Source organism: Thamnophis sirtalis, unplaced genomic scaffold, assembly GCF_051295495.1.
Source record: "Thamnophis sirtalis isolate CommonGarterSnake01/CBP01778 unplaced genomic scaffold, rThaSir2_p1.2 scaffold_9, whole genome shotgun sequence".
Taxonomy (NCBI): Eukaryota; Metazoa; Chordata; class Lepidosauria; order Squamata; family Natricidae; genus Thamnophis; species Thamnophis sirtalis.
Window position 1 is genome coordinate 16,881,706 of NW_028261389.1, and position 22,680 is coordinate 16,904,385.

The 22,680-nt window shown below is 42.9% G+C and overlaps 1 protein-coding gene across 2 annotated transcripts in view; it reads left to right on the forward strand.

The window, feature by feature from the left end:
* LOC106550469 (sodium- and chloride-dependent GABA transporter 2) overlaps positions 1-22,680 on the forward strand; it is an 82,087-nt gene that overhangs the window by 17,505 nt on the left and 41,902 nt on the right. For both annotated transcript variants that reach the window (XM_087722937.1, XM_087722938.1), the window contains exons 3-6: positions 2,114-2,248; positions 5,615-5,755; positions 7,618-7,699; positions 8,870-9,002. In XM_087722937.1, coding sequence (XP_087579063.1) covers positions 2,114-2,248; positions 5,615-5,755; positions 7,618-7,699; positions 8,870-9,002 — 491 coding nt within the window. The remainder of the gene's footprint in view (positions 1-2,113; positions 2,249-5,614; positions 5,756-7,617; positions 7,700-8,869; positions 9,003-22,680) is intronic.

Genomic DNA, 22,680 nt, shown 5'->3' on the forward strand with positions numbered 1-22,680 from the left:
AATCTTCATTGAGTCAGATTCAAATATTTTAGTATCGGCACAAACTGAATTCATGTTAGCATAACCCAGAGGACAAACAATGCCACAACCCAATCAAATTCAGGCTTGACAACTTGCTTGAAGAAAGATATCCGATATTTGGAGACTGAGGGAGATCAGCACATATTCCCCTCCCATCCCCACCATCATTCACGCCAAGTTGTATAATACACAAAAATCTGGGGTTCTGACATGTGATGCAGAAAACCTTTCAAAGACAAATTTGAAATGTACAAGAGCTCATTAGATAAGTATAATTTTATTTTATTTTCCTATTTATTGTTTATTAATATTATACTTGTCATTGGTACATTATTAACTACTGCCACAAATCTTTATCCTGACACCTAGAAACCAAGTTTTAGGCCCTGTGAAAGGCTGACAGGGTGAGTGACAATCCAATGGCATGAAGTTCCATGATTTTATGATCATGTTATTTTTAGTTTCATTTACCGTATTTTTCGGAGTGTAAGATGCACCGAAGTATAAGACGCACCAAGATTTTGAAGAGGCAATTTTTTTTAAAAAAAGTTTTTGCACTCTGTAGACCCTGAAAAAGGCCCGTTTTTTGTGAAAACTGGCCCTTTTTTTGTTAAAAAAAAAAAAAAAAAGCATGCATAGCCTTTAGGAGGCTTGTAGAGTGCTCCTGGGGACTGGGAAGGGAAAAATGAGCCCAAAACCAGCCTGTTTTTTGCAAAAACGGCATGCATAGCCTTTAGGGGGCTTATAGAGTGCCCCTAGAGGGGCACAAATGAGTACAAAAACAGCTATGCATGGCCATTTTTGTAAAGGGGGCGGGGTTTCTGAAGGCACTCAGATTTTACCTTCTTTTTTATGGGAAAAAGGTGCGTCTTATACTCTGAAAAATACCATATTTCACTTCCAGAGTGATTTTACACAAAAGTTGTGAAGCAAGAGCAGGGCGGGGGGCACAATTGCCTAGCGGTTGATATGCTAGGCTTCTTGACTGGAAGGCTGGCTGTTTGAGACCCAAGTACTTGGGCGTGACTGGATGAGCTCCTGTTCTTGCCCCAGCTCCTGCCCACCTAGCAGTTTGAAAGCATGCAAATGCGAGTAGATAAATAGGTACCATTTCGATGGGAAGGTAACATCATTCTTTGTGCCTCAGCATATAGTCATGTCAGCTATTGAAGTATTTTCACTGGCTCTTGCCCCAGCTTTGGCCAACCTAGCAGTTTGAAAGCACGTAAAAATGCAAGTAGAAAAGATAGGAAGCACCTTTGGTGGGAAGGTAACAGCGTTCCGTGCGCCTTCGACATTTATTCATGCCAGCCACATGACCACAGAGACTTGTCTTTGGACAGCGCTGGCTCTTTGAAATGCAGATGAGCACCGCCCCCTAGCGTTGGGAATTTCTAGCACATAGGTGCTAGCCAAGATATAAAATGCTGCATTAAGCTTTCATATTGTTCGTAAAGAGGTGTTCTATTTTTGCTTATGGATTAGTCATCTTTTTGTGAAATGGAGGTATGCTGCAGTCAGTGCTTTGGAGATTGATTCACGAGAGTTTCAAATAGAGTTTCCCTTTGTAGCAGGAATAAAATAGAGTCAAATATTTCAAACTCTACCTTAGCGTTAGCCTCTGGGGGCTGCTCTAAGCATGACTATATTTGCAAACCATTTTGAACACACCAGAGGGCTCTCAAGGTGTCAGGTATTACTATTAGCAGAAGCAAGCAGTGTAATTCAGCACAATTGCTTTGTATTGCTGCACAAGTCATCATCTCTCATGAAACTTCTCCCACTATTATGTAGAACCTATTGCTATCATAACACTTCTCCTCCGCAAAGGTTACTATCCAATATTTAATTAGATGGAAGGAAGCCATACTCAGTGGGATTTCAGGAAGGCTTATTAAATTGCGGCAGCATTGCAACTTACAGAAAAGTGTGCCTCAGCCTTAGCAACTTTAAGATGTTTTAAGAAGCCATGCTGGTTGAGGAATTCTGGGAGTTGAAGTCCACACATCTTAAAGTTGTTAAAGGTTGAGAAACATTGTTGTGGAACACCTCTTTAATGTCTGGCCATGTATTTCTTTTTCTGAATCTGTAGGTGCCTTCTTCATTCCCTACCTCATCTTCCTTTTCACCTGTGGAATTCCAGTGTTTTTCCTGGAGACAGCCCTGGGACAATATACCAGTCAGGGAGGGGTCACTTCCTGGCGGAGGCTATGCCCTCTTTTTGAAGGTATGTCAAATCTTATTGTCAAGTGCCAGAAGAATCAGAAGATCCAGGAAGTTCAAAAGATCTATTGCAAGCTTAAGTTTTCTACAAGAATCTGAACTACTAATGGCCAAAGCAAATTGGCGGTAGATAACAGTCAAAGGAATTCAAGGTGGGCTGGACTACTATCTCTTGTGGGTGCAAAGGGACTCGTGCAGAGGTGGGTTGCTCCCAGATTGGCCCGGTAGTGGCGGTGGCGGTGATAGCAAGTGGGTCCGTCCACCTGCCCAGACGCTTCTGTGCATTCTTGCACGCACTAGCCAACCGGTAGTAAAAAAAAAGGGAACCCACCACTGGACTCATGACACATTTGACCCCTCCCTCAGGCTCACCCTATTAAATGCATCAGCACCTGTTACTTGGTACCTTGGCCCAAAGTGGTAAGGGGGACAAGTGATTGGCCATGTTGTAGTGTAAAATTCAACCCTTTTGTATGCCTTGGGAAAGTCTGCATTATGACACCTTCTTGTCATAATGTTGAATGTTTGTTTGTCTAAGCTGTGTTGCAAACCCATTATAGTTTATAATTCACTATATAATAGACCTGTAATTCAGGTCTATCATATAGTGTGATCTTAGATAAACTTATTTTAAGTAAATCAGGGTTAAGTACAATATGTGAACTCTGTGAGCATATTCTGAGAGGTTTCTATGTGTGTCTAATATTAGAACAGTATATTGGCTTGATTGGATAGGGGTTTGTTTTTCTATCCACTCTTCCGCAGGACATTGATAACAGGGTGTATCAGGCACAAACAACCAGACCCATATGTGTAGAGTTCAAACTAACTACTTCATTGCTTTATGACTATTTCACAGGAATCTTCCCAGACTGACTTACTTGGGAAAGACTAAATAAGGCTCAAAAACATTTTGGGATGGGAGGGGTCAGAATTTGCCCTGGTGGTTAACTAGCAAGGTCAGACTAATTCCTTGATTGAGCCCTCCTCATGAGTTAGATGGTTGCTCTCCAATAAAGTGGTATAAAGCAGTGACCCTTAATCTTTTGGGCACCAGAGACCGATTCTGTGGAGAAAAGTTTCTCCGTGGACCAGAGGGGATGTGGTTTTTCATGTTGCCTGTATACTGTGGATGGGCCCGATTACTGGCATACCACAGACTGGTGCCAGTCCACGGAGCCAGTCCACGGACTGAGGATTGGGGAACCCTCGCATAAAGCAAATTAGAACTTTTGAGAGTGTTTTAAAAATAATAATTGAGATAGACTCTGTGGGAATATCCCATATGTTCTCAGGAGAAAAATCCACCTGTGGGATAAAGTAAACAAATCAACAGGCTCTTACGAACAAATACTCTTTTTTTTTTTGTAACTTCAAAATATGTAACTTCAGTAGGGGGGGGGGGAAGGATTACTACCCTCCCCCAAATTCCAGAATGTCATTTGTATCCCAAAGGTGTAGTAGCATTGTTGCAAACTCTGCTTCTAATTGGAACGCAAAGATTACTAATTGGATGCTGTTTATTATCCCAGGAATTGCTACTCTTGCTGTTTGATTAAAATAACCCAAACGCCTTAATCTGGTGGGGAAAAAAAGCTGAATATACAGAATGGAGTGAAATCTGGTAGAGATAATTTAAAATGCTTACACGAAAAGCTCTAGCAATTTTAGTTCAAATTGCTGGGTCTTGTTTTTGTCACCTACTGCAAACAAAGAAAGGGAAATGACTGCAGTTACTTCTGAAACACGACAAGAATTGTCTGTAAAAACCAATATACAGCTAATTTTCGTTTTATGACCACAATTGAGAGCAGGATTTCTGTTACTAAATAAGGCGGTTGTTAAATGAGTCATACCCAATTTCCCCAGATTTTTTGCCACGGTTCTTAAGCGAATCACTGCAGTTGTTAAGTGAATCTTACGATTGTTAAGTGAATCAGGCTTCCCCCCATTGACTCTGCTTGTCCAAAGCCAATTGAGAAGGTCACAAATAGACATCACATGACTCCAGGATGCCACAAATGTCATGTTGGTTGCCAACTGCCTGAAATTTGATTGATTGATTGATTGAAGTTTATTTGTATGCCGCCCTTTTCCCTGGGGGGACTCAGGCCGGCTCACAACCCAAAGGGGAGGGGGGAGACAAACTTTTAACATATAAGACAATACATAATTAAAAACACAACATTCATACCATTTGGGCGGGTTACAATCTTAGCCCCAGGCCTGACGGGATAGCCAGATTCTGAAGGCTGTGCGGAAGGTCTGGAGGGTGGTGAGGGTACGAATCTCCATGGGGAGATCGTTCCATAGGGTCAGAGCTACCACCGAGAAGGCTCTCCTCTGCGTAGTTGCCAGTCGGCATTGACCGGCAGATGGAACTCGGAGGAGGCCTAATCGATGAGATCTAATAGGTCGCGTGGAGGTAATTGGCAGTAGGCCAATTGATATGTGACCATGGAGATGCTGTGATGGTCATAAGTGTGAGGACCGATAAGTTACCATATTTTTCAGAGTATAAAATGCATCTTTTTCCCTCAAAAAAAGGGGCTGAAAATCTGGGTGCGTCTTATACACCAAATACAGGATTTTTTGCCTCCCGAAACCCTGCCCTCTTCACCAAAATGGCCGTGCATTGCCTTTAGGAGACTTTCAGAGAGCTCCTGGGGGCTGGGGAGGGCAGAAATGAGCAAAAAAAGGGCTCTGCTCCCCCAGGAGCACTCTATAAGCCTCCATAAGGCTATCCATGCCCTTTTTTTTGACAAAAGTGGGTCCGTTTTTATGAAAAACAGGCCATTTGTTTGCTGATTTTTGCTCCCCCACCCCCCAGGAACACTTTACAAGCTTCCTAAAGACTATTCATACTCTTTTTAAAAAAATGGGCCTGTTTTTGTGAAAAATGGGTCCGTTTTCGTGAAAAACGGGCTGGTTTTGGGAGGTTTGCAGAGTGCAAAAACCTTTTTTTTTTTTTAAATTTGCCTCTTCAAAACCTTGGTGCTTTTTATACTCCGGAAAATAGGGTCCTTTTTTCAGTATCATTGTACCTTCGAACAGTCACTAAATAAATAAATGTTGGCCTGGTCTAGCAATACACAAGATGGAACAGCTGACCTTTCCTAAACCCATTAAATGAATATTGCCTCCAAATTTGTTCCTCTCTGAACTTTGTTTACATGTGAAAGCATCGGATAATCAAAGGTTATCTTGGTATCTTCATTTTGACCATTCTTTCCTTCCAACTGTTAAGCCCGCTGGAGGTTAGGATGGGATCTTGCTATATGCTTTGTAGATCTTCATTCAAGAAGGTCTTGTTAATTTGTTTTTAACATGTCATTTTGGTTCCTGGTTTATTTTTTCTTTCTTTCTGTAGGGATCGGGTATGCTTCTCAAGTGATTGTGGTACTCCTTAATTTCTATTATATTATTGTCCTGGCTTGGGCCTTGTTTTACCTCTTCAGTTCATTCACCATAGACCTTCCATGGGGCAGCTGTGATCATGAATGGAATACAGGTAAGGTTAATGTCAGGCATGAAATCCTCTTACCTTCGCTGCTGGTTTGGAACTGGGAGTGCGCATGCACAGAGCTTCCATGATGATGTCTGGGCGGGTGGGCGGAGCCTCCCACCGCTGCCATTACCAGTTCGCCCGAACTGGGGCAAACTGGCATAATACCACCTCTGGTTTATGTCCTTCTACAGGGCATTAGCTATTCTTTCTCTGAACAGAATATTTTTTTCTCCTTAAATTAATGGCCATTGACATTATTTCATGTTCTGTTGCATTTGCCTTTCATGCTTCCAGACTCACTCATTATTGATTTCCTTAATCTCGCACCTCACCTCTTTGTATAATCCCCGTTATAAAAAAAAAATCAATGTTTATGAGAAACGTGAAAGAAATCTGTTTATAAAATACGCCTTTGTATTGTTGCTACTCAGAAAGTTGCACAGAATAGCTATCATCTGTCCATAGAACAGAGTTTGAAGGGGCTGAAATCACATCTCCCTGTTTGCTCCATGCAAGAATCCAAATTAAAACAGTCACAGGATCGGTTTCTCTGGCAACTTTCTGTGGTAAATAAAATAAAATAAAATAAAATGCACCTCTTTCTGAAAGATGTGAAAGAAATAGGACATATGTTTCTGAAACCCAAGGACAAAAATAATCCAGGTGCTGGTTTTAAAAAGTTTTTTTTTTTTTTGTAAATGTGTTTTTATTTTTCCATTTTCATTTTCGTACAGTCACATATATACTGTGCATAACTGGGGCCATATAACATTAAACAATAAACACAGCCATTCCTCTTATCAGCAGTACCCCCCAAAATAGAAACCCAATGTACCTCTTCGACCCTCCATACACCCTTTCTTTCGCCCCCCTCCAACTTTCCATCTTCCCTCCATCATTCCCCTCTACCCTACTTCCCCTCCCCCTCTACCACTCCTCTCTCCCGATACACTCCCTACCTTCCTTCCCCCCTCCCTCCAGTCCTCTCTCCCACCCTCTCTACCCCTCTTTCTTCTATCCCTCTACTCCTCCCTTCAGTGTATTTCTACAATCTATTAATATATTCAGCTTGTCCTATTTTTACAGTGGAATTAAAGAGCAACAGTATACAAGTGCAGTCACGTTACTTTAAAATCTAACACATACTATGTATCCCCCCTCCCCCCTCCCCCCTAACACCCCACCTCCCTTCCCCCCATCCTTTCCATAGATGAAGAGAACTGTATTCTTAGATAGGAATATAGCTCTGACTGAAATTGCCATAGCCTATTGTCACCTCCATGACCTCATTTTCTGCCCATTCTGATGCCCACTGCCTGGGGGTGGAAAACGGGGAACAGAGAGTCCAAAAATGGGATGATGAGGCCAAAAATGGGGCGCGCGGAGGTGGCAATAGGCTATGGCAATCCCTGCAGCCTGAAACAGCTGATGGTCGGGAGGCCGATCCAACCAACAATCAGCTGCTTGTTCTAATCAGGCTGTGCTGAAGCTGAAACAGGCTGTTTTCTGTTTGCTGTAAGGAGGCAAATTGTTGGGAGGCAGAAGCCAAAGGGTGAGATCTGGTGTGTGGGCGGGGCTATATTTGGTGTATAAGACACACCCAAAAAGTGCATCTTATACTCTGAAAAATACGGTAACTGTTTTAAACAATGTTCTTTTCCTCACTTGGGAAAAGGAAGTGTGAGAGGAACAACTCCCCCCTTCTTTTGGTTCTGGTCCTACCTTCCATTGGCCTAAGGCCCTTCACATAAAAAGTGTTCCTACCCCAACTTAAATTCTATTGCTTCCTTTTCCTAAAGATGATGATTGTACCCCATAGCATATTTTATTGGATGCATTAAAAGTGTGTGTGGCTGACTTTACAGAGAACTGTGTGGAATTCCAGAAGAATGCTTCTCTAAATGTGACAGTGGAAAATGGCACCTCTCCTGTCATTGAATTTTGGGAGTAAGTAAAAATCTTAGCCTTCCTTACAAGGAGCGTCTCGTTCTCCAATAGTGGCCATCAGCAATTCATGTGCTTTTTCCATTGAGTGCACTAGTATTGATACGATAATCATTTATAATGTTCAACTAGCATAAATATTACCAAATGTCCCTTCACTATTTTCTTACCAAAATCAAACAAAGGTGCTTTATTGGAACATCTTCTACCAAGAACCCTATACAATAATGTAATAAAGACTATAAATCCTTCAGAACATCAACTTATTTTTAGAGGAATGAAAAGCATTTCAGGTAATAATAATTATTATTACCCTACCTTCAGATGTAGGATGTACCAGACTGTGAGCTGAAGATAAAGATAAAATGATAAGATGACTCTCTTTCACTTTAGAGAAGCTAAATATTAGGTTGGCTATCTCCGAGGATGGCACCTAACAAGACAGAGAAAGATCCTGTCCATAGTCCATTTCCCAGTCATCGGAGAGGCAGCTGCTTTTGGAGGCTGATATGAGTGAGGAGGAAGAACAGTTGGGCTTGTTCCAGATGGACGTATGTGCAGAGCAGTTAGGAGAGGTGAACAATGGAGGACAAGGAGTTGACTTAGGAAGCAAAGCACACATGGACGCTGAATGGCCCCCTCCATGGCTGGGGAATAATTAGAAGGAAAGGGGAGTGGTTGTCGTAGGAGACAACAGTTCGTATTTCTGAAGATTTTGCTCATTGTATTTCGTGCCACAGAGACTGCTTACCAGAACTTAATTTGCAGCCTTTTGGCTGGGAGCTCACTGGCCTTGCAATTATCACAAGGAACTGATAAGGTCTGTACTGCAGTTAACTCCTTGAAGAATTATTGCCTGGACTTTTCTTCGGTGGGTGAATGCAATTAATTCACAAGGGATAAATAAAGAGGGGGTTTTCATGACAAGGAGTCTGTTTCTTGCTTTGGCTAATGCTGGGTCAGAACAAATACGTATCTCAAGATGGATGCTCCCCTAATGTGATTTTCTCAAGTAGTTACCTACTAAATACATGTCTCAAATATTTGGAAAGTGCCAGACAAAAGAAAGCTGTTGCAAGGCACCATATAAAATAGATTAGGGAGAAAGCAGAAAACTGTTTTTTTTCCAAGACTACAAATGAAGCAAAACGTATTCAATATTTTCATTCACAGGCGAAGAGTGTTAAACATTTCTGATGGCATAGAACATTTGGGCACAGTGCGTTGGGAACTGTCGCTCTGCCTTCTTCTGGCCTGGATCATCTGTTATTTCTGCATTTGGAAAGGGGTTAAGTCTACAGGCAAGGTAAGCCACTTCACTTCTTTTCCAATTTCCAGATACCTTAATGTCAGGCACAGAGATTCAGGAACATCGGTTAGGTTGCAGCGTAGAATATTTAAGTCAAGATTTATTCCACATAAATCTTACATTGAATAATATAAGATCTTATTGTTTATTTACAAGAATCTGGTCAACTTGAGTTTAGCACCAAATTGGCGCTATATAAGGCTCAACGGAATTCAGGAGGGGTTGGAGAGTTTGTGGGAATGCAACTACTCTAAGCTGATGATGCATTTAACTCTGCCCCCCAACTCTGCCTTTTTTTCCTTCTACACTTGAATGACGATTCCTTAGATTAGTTCATCTTGGAGCCAAATAGAAGGGAACAACCACGACGACCGTGCTCTGAGATATAATTGTTGCAAAACCAATAGGAAAAAGTGACTCTAATGCTATTGTACTTAACATTTTATTTTTCTTTTTTTTGCAAATGGAACATCGCAGGTATGGTCCATCTCTGTCACATATGACTAAAAGGAGATTTTTTTAAAAAAAAAATGAAGGGAGGGACAGAGTGAGATGTAAATAGAAAGAAAAGTGAAGGGGGCCAAATCATAGTGCTTGGAGGTTATTTGCTTATTTGTTTGTTTATTTTATTTATTTATTTATTATTATTTATTTATTTAAGTTCATCACTCATGTACAAGATAACATGAATAAGAATAAACATGAATAAGAATACAGGAAATGGGTACAAATAAATGGGGACAGTAGGACAGGAACGTTAGGCATGCTGTTGCACTTATGCACACCCCTACTGACCTCTTAGGAATGGGGTGAGGTCAACAGTAGACAGTTTAAGGTTGAAGCTGTGATGGTTAGAAGATGTAACAACGGAGTCAGGTAGTGCATTCCAGGCATTGACCACTCTGTTGTTGAAGTTGTATTTTCTGCAATCAAGTTTGGAGCAGTTTACCTTGAGTTTGTATCTATTGTGTGCTCATGTATTGTTGCGGTTGAAGCTGAAGTAGTCATTGACAGGTAGGACGTTGTAGCAGATAATTTTGGGTACTAAACTTACGTCACACCATAGGTGGTGTAATTCCAGTTTGTCCAAGCCCAAAATTTTGAGCCTGGTGGCATAAGGGATTCTATTGTGAGCAGAGGAGTGGAGGACTCTTCTCGTTTGTGTACTCAGTGCATGTAGCTCTGCTTCATATCGAGACCGTTTTCACCTCCTCACCCCCACCCCTTACTTTGTACAAAATACTGTGGCTGTTCGGGCTTTTAAATGTATTTTTCATACATTTTCTGCGCCATTTCCAAGCAACATTCTGCTTGGAGCATCTGGGAATAGAAAGTAATTAGAAAACAGTCTTCTCCTGATAAAGTGGAAGCCAAAATGTGCTTTATTAGATCAAATGAAATAAATGCATAGGAGATGATTCAGTGGCGGGTTCCGGATCCCGTTGCAACTGATACAGTGCAACGGGGCTGGGCATCCACCACATGAATGTGTGCAGCATGTGCGCAGCGCACACTTGCATACTTACTGCCTGTGATGCTCTGTGATGCCTCCACGATGCCTCTGTGATACTCCAGCTGCTCGGCAAGGCATCGCGCAGGCGCAGTATGCTCTGTGTGCGTGCGCGGAAGCCCCGAACATCTCAAATACAGGTAAGGAGCGTGAGCGGGTGGGCCCTCTGGAGCACCGTACCTGAATGGTACCTGGTGTTCCCAACAGGCACCATTACACCCGTACCGGGGCATACCGGTCATATCCCACCACTAAGGTGATTGTATGGTTTTCCTTTACCAGAAAAGAAAAGATAGTCCAGGACAGATTTGTCCACAATGATGGAAGTTTGCTAAACAACTCAGGTGATTGGGTTTATACTAAACCCCAAAATATGTAAAAAAATATATTCTGTGGGCATTAAGATGGCCATATATAGGAGGAAGGACAGAGGTGGGTTCCTACCAGTTCGCACCTATTTGGTAGAACCGGTTCGTCAAATCTACCGAACCGGTTAGAAGAGGTTCCACCAGTGGAGCCGGAAAGCAGGCCACACCTACAGAAGAGGTTCCAAAATTTTTTGAAACCCACCACTGGTCCTTGGATATGATTATTCTACACTATCATGCTCATATTTATAAAACTCAGTGCCTCTGTGAAAGGTAAGGATGACTACTGCGTTTGTGGTGCAATCAGAACATTGCGTGTGTTGAAGTTGTTTTAACGCAACCAAAGATGCCTTTTAAAAAACAAGTTTACATCATATTCTTATGCATGCCAGTGCTGTCTGTGAGGTAATTTAAGGTGGTTCTGACAAGTGTCGTCGACATCTTCATATCCGGTCACATGGGCGACAAGCCACTCCCATCCGGTCACATGAGCGGCAAGCCACTCCCACAAAGGAGGCCACACCCACAGAGTAGGTTCAAACAATTTTTGAAACCCACCACTGAGGAAGGAGTATCAGAAATGAAGCCCCATATATATCAGACCTGGAAGCCATCTTTTATATTTGGGCTTTCAGCCCTGCCACATTTTTTATTGTGGGATCCTGACAATATACAACATATTATATAAATAATATTAAATATTTGAATTGACTGCCATTTCCTTTTAAACCCTTCCTTACTCATTGGATACATGTCCTTTGAACATTCTTAAGTAAGTACTGCAACGTTTTCTCAGTAAAAATATTGATTGATAAAACATATTGCAATTGTTCCACGAAGCTTGAATTTTGGTACCTCATGTGTATAGACACCCTGGACACACACACACACACACACACACACACACACACACACACACACACACACACAAACACACACGCAGACGACTTGATCTACCTTAAAATAGAAAAATACCAAAAGTATTTCTCAACCTAGACAACATTTAAGAAATGTGGATTATTAATTCTCAGGATTTCCCAGCCAGCATGCCATAAAGTATCTCTGTCTCAAACGCTAGATGCCTGTCAGGTCCAAGGCCAAATTGAGTCCAATCCTTTATTTGCTTACACCGAATGGATAGAATCTGGCCAAACTAAAGCCATAACCGTTAAAGTCAAACCCTGATTGATGAAGGAAGAGGGCTGCGCGAAATGTTCGTCATAGAACATTTTGACTCTTCGGAGTGTTCTGAAAGGGTTTCCAAAGTTTTCTGATCCAGGACAGTTCATCAGGGCCATTTTTGAAAAGGTTGGCAGAGCTATTTCAAGGCTGGAATATTCCATGATGGGACAGTTTGCACAACTCGCACTTGAACTCGCACTTGAACTGGTCATTTGAACGAGCCATGATTAAGAAAACAAGGTTTTTAGCATGATCTTAGAGTCCATCCAGGGAACGCATTACTCTGTCTATGTGATTCATGCAGGCAAAGCTGATGTATTTCAGCATATATTTTTCTGAGAAGATAGTAGTGTTGGAAGAAATGCCCATCTGGGTTCAGTTCCAAGTGGGGAGAAAGAACACTGGAAACATGGAGGCTGCTTGAAAAGATGGTTTAATGGTTGTGGGCAGGACCACATGGTTTGAGATCCTGGGTGGAAAAAGGCACATGAGTGAGAGATAGAGATAGATTTGTTATGAATTGGAGCTTGTATTCTGATTGGTTGTCAGACTCCCATGGGGCCATGCAGGGGAAACTCTCTAGGCGGTCCTGAGTCCCACGTTTGGTTGAGCCTTGCTGGTGATGATGTAATGAAGGGGCTTTGGCCAATTCCTATCATGGCTCTGCTTGAAGGAGGTAGAACTTTGTTATGTAGAAGAGACTGACCCAGGCCTTAATGGCCCATTGACAAAGGTTTGTGTGTGTGTGTGTGTGTGTGTGTGTGAGAGAGAGAGAGAGAGAGAGAGAGAGAGAGAGAAGAGGAGAGAAGACTGAGAGAGAGGAAGGGAGAGGGATGGAGGGATGGAGGGAGAGGGGGAGAGAGAGAGGGAGGGAGACAGAGGGGAGAGGAGAGAGAGTGGAGAGAAGAGAGAAAGAGAGAGAGAGGGAGGGAGAGGGATGGAGGGAGGGAGGGAGGGAGAGAGAGGGAGAGAGAGAGGAGAGAAGAGAGGAGAGAAGAGAGAGAGAGAAAGAGAGAGGGAGGGAGAGAGAGAGAGGGAGGGAGGGAGGGGGAGAGAGAGAGGAAGGGAGAGAGAGAGGAGAGAAGAGAGAAAGGAGAGAAGAGAGAGAGGAGAGAAGAGAGAGAGAGAGAAAGTGAGAGAGGGAGGGAGAGGGATGGATGGAAGGAGGGAGGGAGAGGGAGAGAGAGAGAGGAGAGAAGAGAGAGGAGAGAAGAGAGAGAGAGAAAGAGAGAGGGAGGGAGGGAGGGAGAGAGAGAGAGAGAGAGAGAGAGAGAGAGAGAGAGAGAGAGAGAGAGAGAGAGAGAGAAATTCTACCTCCCTTTTAGGGGAAATATTCTGCCCTTTTAATATTTCCTAAAATATCTGGTTTTCTTTGGAGAGGGGTGGATGCTAACTTCCTACAGTGACTAGTTGCCAAGATAGATTGGTGGCTAAGCTGTGTCAATGTCATCGCACTTAGAGAGGCCTGTGGGATGCGATGTGCCTTGAAACTCCCCCAGTCAGCTGGGTGGAACTTGGTGCCCTGATTCCATTAGTAAACATTCAACTCCTCTCTTGGCTTCGGTACATAGAGTGTTAACGTGTGAATATGGCAAAACTGAACAGGTTGCCCTTGCCCTTTAAAAAACAAATATGTAGAGGTTGACATTTTGACAGGTGTAGCTTGGTTGACATCTGGAAGCCAATCTGCCATCTGCCAGAGGGATAATGAAATAAAAGCTTGAAAAACAGAACCCGGTAACCCGTTTTACCATCTTTGGCTACTATTTCTTGAATAGAGTGTGAAAAGTTTCAAGGGAGGGGGACACGTTATGTTAAGAAGTGAGGGGCAGTTGGAACACAGCTGATTGGATTTTATGCAATGATTTTCAAACTTGGCAAGTTTTCAAATATGGCAACTTTTCAAACCTGACAACCTTAAGATGACTAGACTTCAACTCCCAGAATTCTCCAGCCATGTTGGCTGAGGAATTCTGGAAGTTGAAGTCCACAGTGCAGAGTAGGAAGCACTTAGTTTCTTCTCTTTCTACTTTATGTACTACTAAGCTCACTATTCCAGACACTTTTTGCAATACAACATGTGTTTTTGGTAGAGGGCTTCCTAGATGGTTCTATTTTTTTTTAACTTCCAGCAGAAACCATCAGGGGTGGGTTGCTGCCGGTTTTACTACTGGTTTGCAACCCGTGTGCAACGCATGTGTGCACGCTGTTCAATGTAAATTGAAGGTGATTAGGGGACTGGAGACTAAAACATATGAAGAACGGTTGCAGGAACTGGGTATGTCTAGTTTAATGAAAAAAAGGGCTAGGGGAGACATGATAGCAGTGTTCCAATATCTCAGGGGTTGCCATAAAGAAGAGGGAGTCAAACTATTATCCAAGGCACCTGAGGGCAGGACAAGAAGCAATGGGTGGAAACTAATCAAGAAGAGAAGCAACTTAGAACTTAGGAGAAATTTCCTGACAGTTAGAACAATTAATCAGTGGAACAACTTGCCTCCAGAAGTTGTGAATGCCCCAACACTGGAAGTCTTTAAGAAGATGTTGGATAGCCATTTGTCTGAAATGGTATAGGGTTTCCTGCCTAGGCAGGGGGTTGGACTAGAAGACCTCCAAGGTCCTTTCCAACTCTGCTATTGTATTGTATTGTATTGTATTGTATTGTATTGTATTGTATTGTATTGTATTGTATTGTATTGTATTGTATTGTATTGTATTGGATTGGATTGGATTGGATTGGATTGGATTGGATTGGATCTTCAGTTGGTCATTTCTACCCCAAACATCCCACAAGCTGAATTTTTTCCAGCTAGATGTTTGCTTAAGGAGATCTTGATTTATGGGATGTGGAGTGGACGTCACTTCTGTTAAAAGTAAATCAGATCATGGTTTATAATTATACTGAAAAACCCTGATTTATGTTAACATTACATTGTATAGCCGTGATGGCGAACCTAGGGCACGCATGTCACAGGTGGCACGCGGAGCCATTTCTTAGGTCATGCGAGGTGTTTCCCTGTCAGCTCCAGCATGCATTCACGCACTAGCCAGCTGACTTCGGCTTCATTTTTGGCCGTTTTTCAACCTCCAGAGGCTTCTGAAGCCTCCGGAGGGCAAAAAACAATGTGCAAACTGGAAGTTTGGGAATGGACTTCTGGGTTGCCCGTAGGACTGTTTTTTGCCCTCTGGAGGGCAAAAAACGGTCCTACAGGCAACCCAGAAGTTGGAAAATGGACGATTTCTGGCCTCCAGAGAACCTGCGAGGGAGGCCATTTTCACCCACCCCAGGATCTTCTGGAGCCTGAGGAGGGGAAAAAACAGGTCGACCATGCCATTGCATGCCAAAAGCAAGGGAAGGGGGGGGGTCGTGCGCACATGCCCGGGGGGAGGGCACATGCATGCATGCTCCCCCCACTTTTGGCACGTGGTGGCAAAAAGGTTAGCCATCACTGTTGTATAGGATATTTCTCTAAAGCAGGGGTGTCAAACTCAAGGTGTCACATTGTCATCACGTGATGTATCGTGACTTTCCCCCCTTCAGTAAATCAGGGGTGGGCATGGCCAGCATGTGATGCATCCGGCCCGCGGGCCGTGAGTGTGACACACCTGCCCTAAAGGGTCTGCATAAGAGGACTCTATCTTCTGCATTAAATATTAACATCTTGGAAAGCTGCCTTAGATCACTTCTGGTTATATAGCCAGAGCCTTCCTGCAGAAGTAGTCTACCATGCAGGGGCGAAATCATCTTACCTTCGCTACTGGTTTGCAAATGTGCGTGCGCACTCACACATGCCACCTCCACACATGCACAGGACCTTCCGCGCATGCGCAATGCGTCAAAAACGGACGTGATCACATGTGGGCGGGTGGGTGGAACCATCTGCTACTGCTACCAGTTCGCCCGAAATGGATAGAACCGGCGGAATTGCATCACTGCTACCATAGCTCTAGAATGGCGTATAAAAGTTCCATTTTTACACCAAATTCAAATTTGTAACCCCAGAACCATGATGAATGTTCCTCTCATTTCGTGGATCTATTTGCTATACCTCAGTGCTGGGGTGCAGTCTTCCTCTTAGATGAAGACTAATGAGTTCATGCTTTCTCCAATCCTCAGACTTTCCCCACAGCTTTGCAAATCCTTAGCTTCATTTCCTACTTTCATGAAGTTAATTTGCCATGCTGAGCAGCAATTCACCACCCTGCATTTAGACAAATTAATCTGCTACAACCTCAGTTGGGTAATGCTAAGAGACCAAAAGTCCTAATATTGTATTTTGAAAGCAGCAGCGACAACCCAGGATTTGGCAAAGACTACCCCCACTCCATTTGCTTTCTAAGAGGTTAGTAAGGGATTTGTTTGTACTCAGAGATCAGCAACTCATAGCTCAACGCTTCATGCAGCCCCTATCCTTGATTCAAAGTTTTGCTTTAAACCTCCAAACCCGGTTAGCAGAGGCGGTATTTAGCTGGTTTGGACTGGTTCAGGCGAACTGGTAGGGAGATTGCGGGTGAGGGTGGTCCCCGATGCTATGCCATTGTATTTAGCCACATTTTTGAGGCCGGGCGCAGACGCGGAAGGCACACATGTTGAGCAAAGTGCATGCATGGAAGGCTGGGAGCATGCCCGGAAGGTGAACATGATGGACAGATGGTAAAAATAAGTGAAACCCACCACTGCCAGTTACCCAACTCTGATCACGGTTTTCCTGCAGGCTGATTTTAAAGAAAAATGTGAGCTCCACATGCAAAAATTATTCAGCCTTTTTTATTGGCTGAATAAGAGCCTGAAACTAGGCTATCAGCATGCAAAGCATGTATTTCACATTTGGGAGAACCAAAGCAGCAAAGATATCCTTTAAAAGTTCCATAATTAGTCCATAGACTCCTTTTATCTGAGATTTATTTTCCCACTTTTCCTTACTTTTATTTTTCAGTTTCCCTTTAATATATGGAAGTTTGTTTCTTCCTTGTCAGATAGTATATCTTCGTGAATATCATTTTATAGCGATAAACTCTAAGGCCGTGATAGTGAACCCATGCCACATGTGCCAGAGGTGGCACGCAGAGCCCTCTCTGCTGGCACATGGGCCATCGCCCCAGGTCAGATCTCCGTGGCATTTCTTTCATGCGCTTCTGTCTCCATGCAAATGCCGAAACAGAAGCTCACAAAAGAAAAAGATCTTAAATCTTGCCATGCTGCCGTTGTTGGGATGCCCCAGCCAGCTGATCTTCGGGTCTCTATTGCGCATGCGTGCATGCCCATGCATGCATGTGCATGCCCATGCATGCATGTGCATGTCTGCATATGTGCACATTCATACATGACTGCGCATGTGTGCATTTGTGCATGTCTGTGTGTTTTCGTACGTCTGCGCATGCACACATTCATGCATGTCTGCATGTTTGTGCATATCCGTGCATGTGTGCATGTGTGCGTGTTCAAGCACCCTTCAGTTTGGGCATGCGCGAGCGCAGTTTGGGCACTCGGTGTCTAAAAGGGTCGCCATCACTGCTCTAAGGTAACCTGAATAATTTTTAAATGCCTTCTAAAATCAGATTAATTAAGAGAAAGGCTATGTCTACATTCAGCATCAGCTGACTCAAAGCAATCCTTCCTTGGATGCTTTTCCTAACACATGCTGGGATCTCGCTGTGTAAGGAAATGGCACACGATGAAAGCTTTTCTTACAGTTCTGAAGCCCCAACAGAGGAAAAAAAGGATGAAGGTAGTAGAGGGGAAAAACGCTTTTTCTAAAGTTCACAAGACTTGTTTCATCATCCTGATATCCCACGTTGGGAAGGAACATTAAGGTTAATTTTTGCTTATTTATGTAACTGGTGCTGTGTAACATCTGGCTGAGGACTTAGTTTAGGAGTTCGAAAAGGCCAGTTTTAAGTTTGTTTTCAGCAATGGATGCTCACTGCATGATTTGGGGCCAGTCACATTCTCTCAACACAAAAGTCCCTTACATCAGGAGTGAAATCCAGCAGGTTCTGAAAGGTTCTGGAGAACCGGTAGCAGAAATTTTGAGTAGTTCGGAGAACCGGCAAGTACCACCTCTGGCTGGCCCCAGAGTGGGGAGGGAATGGGGATTTTGCAGTATCCTTCCCCTGCCATGCCCACCAAGTCATTGCCCATAAAACTGCTAGTAAAAAAAATGAATTTCACCACTGCCTTACATATTTGTTGTAGGGGAAATATGGAGGAGCTTCTGGATGAAAAAGGAGAGAAGCCTGAAAAATTTAAAAAAAAAAAAAATTCTGGACGCTCCAATCTGCAATGGATGATGTAGGAGGGGAGTGATATTTCATTTAGCCCATATTTTTAGGCAAAAAAAAAATCATCTAATTGCGTTTTTCTCTGCTGGAAAAACAACATTGGAACCATCATTAAAAGGGCACAACAAAGAATGTTCTTCCTGCATCAACTCAGGAAATTCCCAGGAGCTGTTGATATAGTTTTATGGAGGAATTACTGGGTCTGTACAGAAACCAGACAGGACAGATACAGACTCCCAACAGGTAGTTAGGACTGAGGAAAGAACCATTTGCAACTAGTCTGCCTTCCATAGAAGGAGGTCTGGGAAAATATCTTACGGATCCCTCACATCCGGGATATAAAATGTTTCAACTCGGGACGCCAAAACAGGACAACTCGCCACAGGACAATTTGTTGCTGGACAATTCAACAATTCAAATTCATTATTTAAAATAATTAAAAACCATTTTAATTTTTATCATTCACATGTTATCCCTCCTTTGGCTTCCTTTCTTTAATGATTCTGTTCCTCTATTTCTTTGATATTAGTGTAACTCTTGTCTCACAGTGAGTTGTCCTGTGATGAAATGGCCATGGTGAATTTTCCTGGTGGCAAATTGGCCACAGTGAGTTGTCCATGACAAGTTGGCTGCAGCAAGTTGGGCAGGATGATTTGGCTGTGGTGAATTGTTGTAAACCCTGGGACGCTGTTTATAGGGCATTGCATGCCAAAATAACTAGACACTGACAGTTTTTCCCCAGATGCCATCGTTCTGTTGAACACCTAATTCTCGCAGTATTGCCTGATATCTATGTATATTTATCCATGTTGTAGTGTTATTATTATCCTTCTTACTATCTACTTTCTCTTCTGATTGGTATTATTATTGTTATTATTATACAATTGTATCACAGCGGCCAGTTGTTTCGCCGGATTTGGCATTGGTTACTAGTCGGGCCCCACCCAGAGGCCTAGGACGTCGTAACGTATTTTCGTAATATGCGTGCAGATCCAAGCAGTGCGGCTTTTTGCATTTGACTGATGGTGATTTTGTCAATTTTTAACTGTTTTAAATGTAATTCCAGTGCTTTTGGAATAGCACCCAGTGTGCCAATTACCACTGGAGTTACCACTGCTGGTTTGTGCCATAGTCGTTGAATTTCGATTTTTAAGTCCTGGTATTTTGCGATTTTTTCATGTTCCTTCTCGGCGACCCTGCTATCACCTGGTATTGCGATGTCTATGATTGTGACCTTATTTTTCTTAACCAGTGTGATGTCTGGTGTATTATGCGCCAGTATTTTGTCCGTTTGTATACGGAAATCCCACAAGATCTTGACCATGTTGTTGTTGTTGTTGTTGTTGTTATTATTATTATTATTGAGATTCCCAGCCTTTGGGGCTGGTTGGTAGCTCAACAGCTCAAGTCCTAACCAAGGACCTAGGAACTGTTATGGTAACATTGGAGGATATAAGCTGTTCCAAGTAGAGTGGTTTTTTGTACAGTCAGAATGTTCAAGTCCGATAAATTTAGAATTTCCAAATAGTGAGGTAGCCCTTTAGGTCTTGCTCCAAGGGCTCCAATTACAATCAGGACAACACTCAATTTCTTTTCTTATTATTATGTTGCTTTGAATGTAGACTGAGAGCTTCTGCACCAGAGACAAATTCCTTGTGTGTCTAATCACTCTTGGAGAAATAAAGTATTCTATTCTATTCTATTCTTCCCTACCCTACCCAACCCTACTCTATCCTACTCTCCCCTACTCTCCCCTACCCTACTCTAGTTACAAGCTGCAGCTCTAAGGATCAGTTATACATTTCACAATAGCAATGTTTTGTGGCATAGGCATTCCTAGATTATCTACTTTTATTTTCAGGCAGAATCTACCTTTGATGTTTATATTTGTGAGGTTGCCCATGTTTATTAGAGATGTCATATTGGCACATCTGGGGAAACCTGAATTTGAAAGCTTCCAGGTTTTCCCCACCTCAATGAAAATTCAATTCCCTGCCCAGCACCCACATGTCCATCACATTGTCCAGTTAGAGATGCTTCCCAGTCACTCCACTACAGGTGCAGGGTAACACGTCCTTGATGCTCTAAGAAAGGAATGTTTTTTTTTTACTACATCTCTCACACTCCATATAACCCCCCCTCCCAATTTCCCATGGCATTAAATGTGGCAGGCCTGAAGGCCCAATGCAAAAGATGGCTTCTAGGCCTGATAATAAGATTGGCTTTGAGTCTCACCGTAACAAACATCTGATGACATCCGTAAGCAACAAAATACTAGACTTCAAGGTGTGACCCAACAAGAGTCATACCGTTTTACTTTCTTATCTGTGATACAGTATTATGTTCTGATTATTTTAAAAGAGAAAGGATGTAAAAGTAACTATTGTGAAGGAAGGAAGTTGGCTGGTGAAGTTGGAGGAGGCTTAAAACATTTCATGGATTTTTCCATTTCAATCATCCTCCAGATCTCTCGTGAATATTAGAGATTCAAGGATATTTGATGGCACTAAACTCCCCCTCCCCACTTTCTGGGCAGTAGAAACAATTGAACTGGACCAATGAAGCGAAGGAGAAATTTAGTTCGACTCCTTTAACTGTGCAATTCCAAACTAATTGCACCCCTGCCCATCTGCTTGGAAATATTCCACTTTGCTTCTTCTCAGATGGACAATATGGGTTTTAAGGGAACGAGGGCATGATAGTGGTAAAAAAAACCCACGAAGTGTTGTCAAACATTCTCCATTCCATCACAGCAGTAGCTTCACACATCTAAGAAACTTGTCAAGGTATTTCAATATCAAAGAAGAAAACACTGGAGGGAGAATTCAAGTCCCCTTCAGATGAATGACATGGAGTAAGTCACTTGGAAAGAAACCATGTGAACTGGACTGAACAAAATTAATTTTATTATACAACACCATGAAGCAGTGAACAATATTTTGATCACAGTAGGCTTTCTAGAAGCGAAGTCCCTCCAAAACACTGTTTTAGAAACAGAGGGAATAAAAGGTCACATCTAAGCCAAACATCTGTTATTGCTTCTTTGAATCAACATGAATCAGCAGTGTTGGGTTTTTGCCAGGCATTACAACAAAGCAAATATTTTGCTGGTTTCAGGAAGCCCATTCCATGTCATTAGATTCAATGGTAGGTTCTTGAAACTCTATGGCCCAAAGCCTTAAAATGCAAAGTGTTATAACATTCAGAGATGGGACGCGGTGGCTCAGTGACTAAGACGTTGAGCTTGTCAATCAGAAAGGCCGGCACTTTGGCTGTTCGAATTCCTAGCGCCGCATAACGGGGTGAGCTCCCTGTCAGGGTTCCAAATACCATCCAAAAGTAAATCAGAGTCAACGGCAAAGTATTGCTCAAAGTTCCAATCTATTAACAGAGCCATGTGGGCACATCTGGGAAAACCCAAATCTGAAACCTTCCTGGTTTTCCCCACCCAGTTGAGAGTTCAAGATCTTGCCCTCACACCAGACGTGGGTTCCTACCAGTTTGCACCTATTCGGTAGAACCGGTTTGTCAAATCTACCGAACTGGTTAGAAGAGGTTCTACCAGTGGACCTGGAAAGTAGGGCCCACCTACAGAAGAGGTTCCAACCCCCCACTGCCCTCCCCCCACAGAGACAGTCAGACAGACTTACACAGAGAGAGAGAGAGAGAAAGAGAAAGAAAGGAATAAAGAAAGAAAGAAAGAAAGAAAGAAAGAAAAAAGAAAGAAAAAGAGTGAGAGAGAGATGAAAGAAAAAAAAGAAAAAAGGGACAGAGAGACAAAAGGAAGGAAAGAGAGAGAGGGGGGGGGAGAGAGAGAGAGAGAAAACACATGGCCGACAAGCCATTCCCACCAGGTCACATGGCTGGCAAGCCACTCCCACAAAGGAGGCCACACCCACAGAGTAGGTTCCAAATTTTTTTGAAACCCACCACTGCCTCACACCCACACGTCCATCACATGGTCCAATCTCCCACTGCCATGCTGGCAGATCCACCCATTCAATTCCGGTCAGGGGCAGAGGTGCAGAGACAAAGGATGACCTTGGCTTTCTAGAAAGAATTTGGTTGTGGCTGCATAGTATGTGACTCCTTATAATCCCCCCTCCCATTTTCCCACAATAGAAAATACATAGCAGAATAATAGAAATTGTGGCAGGGCAAAGACCCAAAAGAAAAGATGGCTGCAGCCGTGACGGGCGGCCTCTCCTCAGAAGAAAAGCTTGATACTCCCGTTACTTGTCTCAGCTTTTGCCAGCCTAGCAATTCGAAAGCACGTAAAACTGCAAGTAGAAAAAATAGGAAGCACCTTTGATGGGAAGGTAACAGTGTTCCA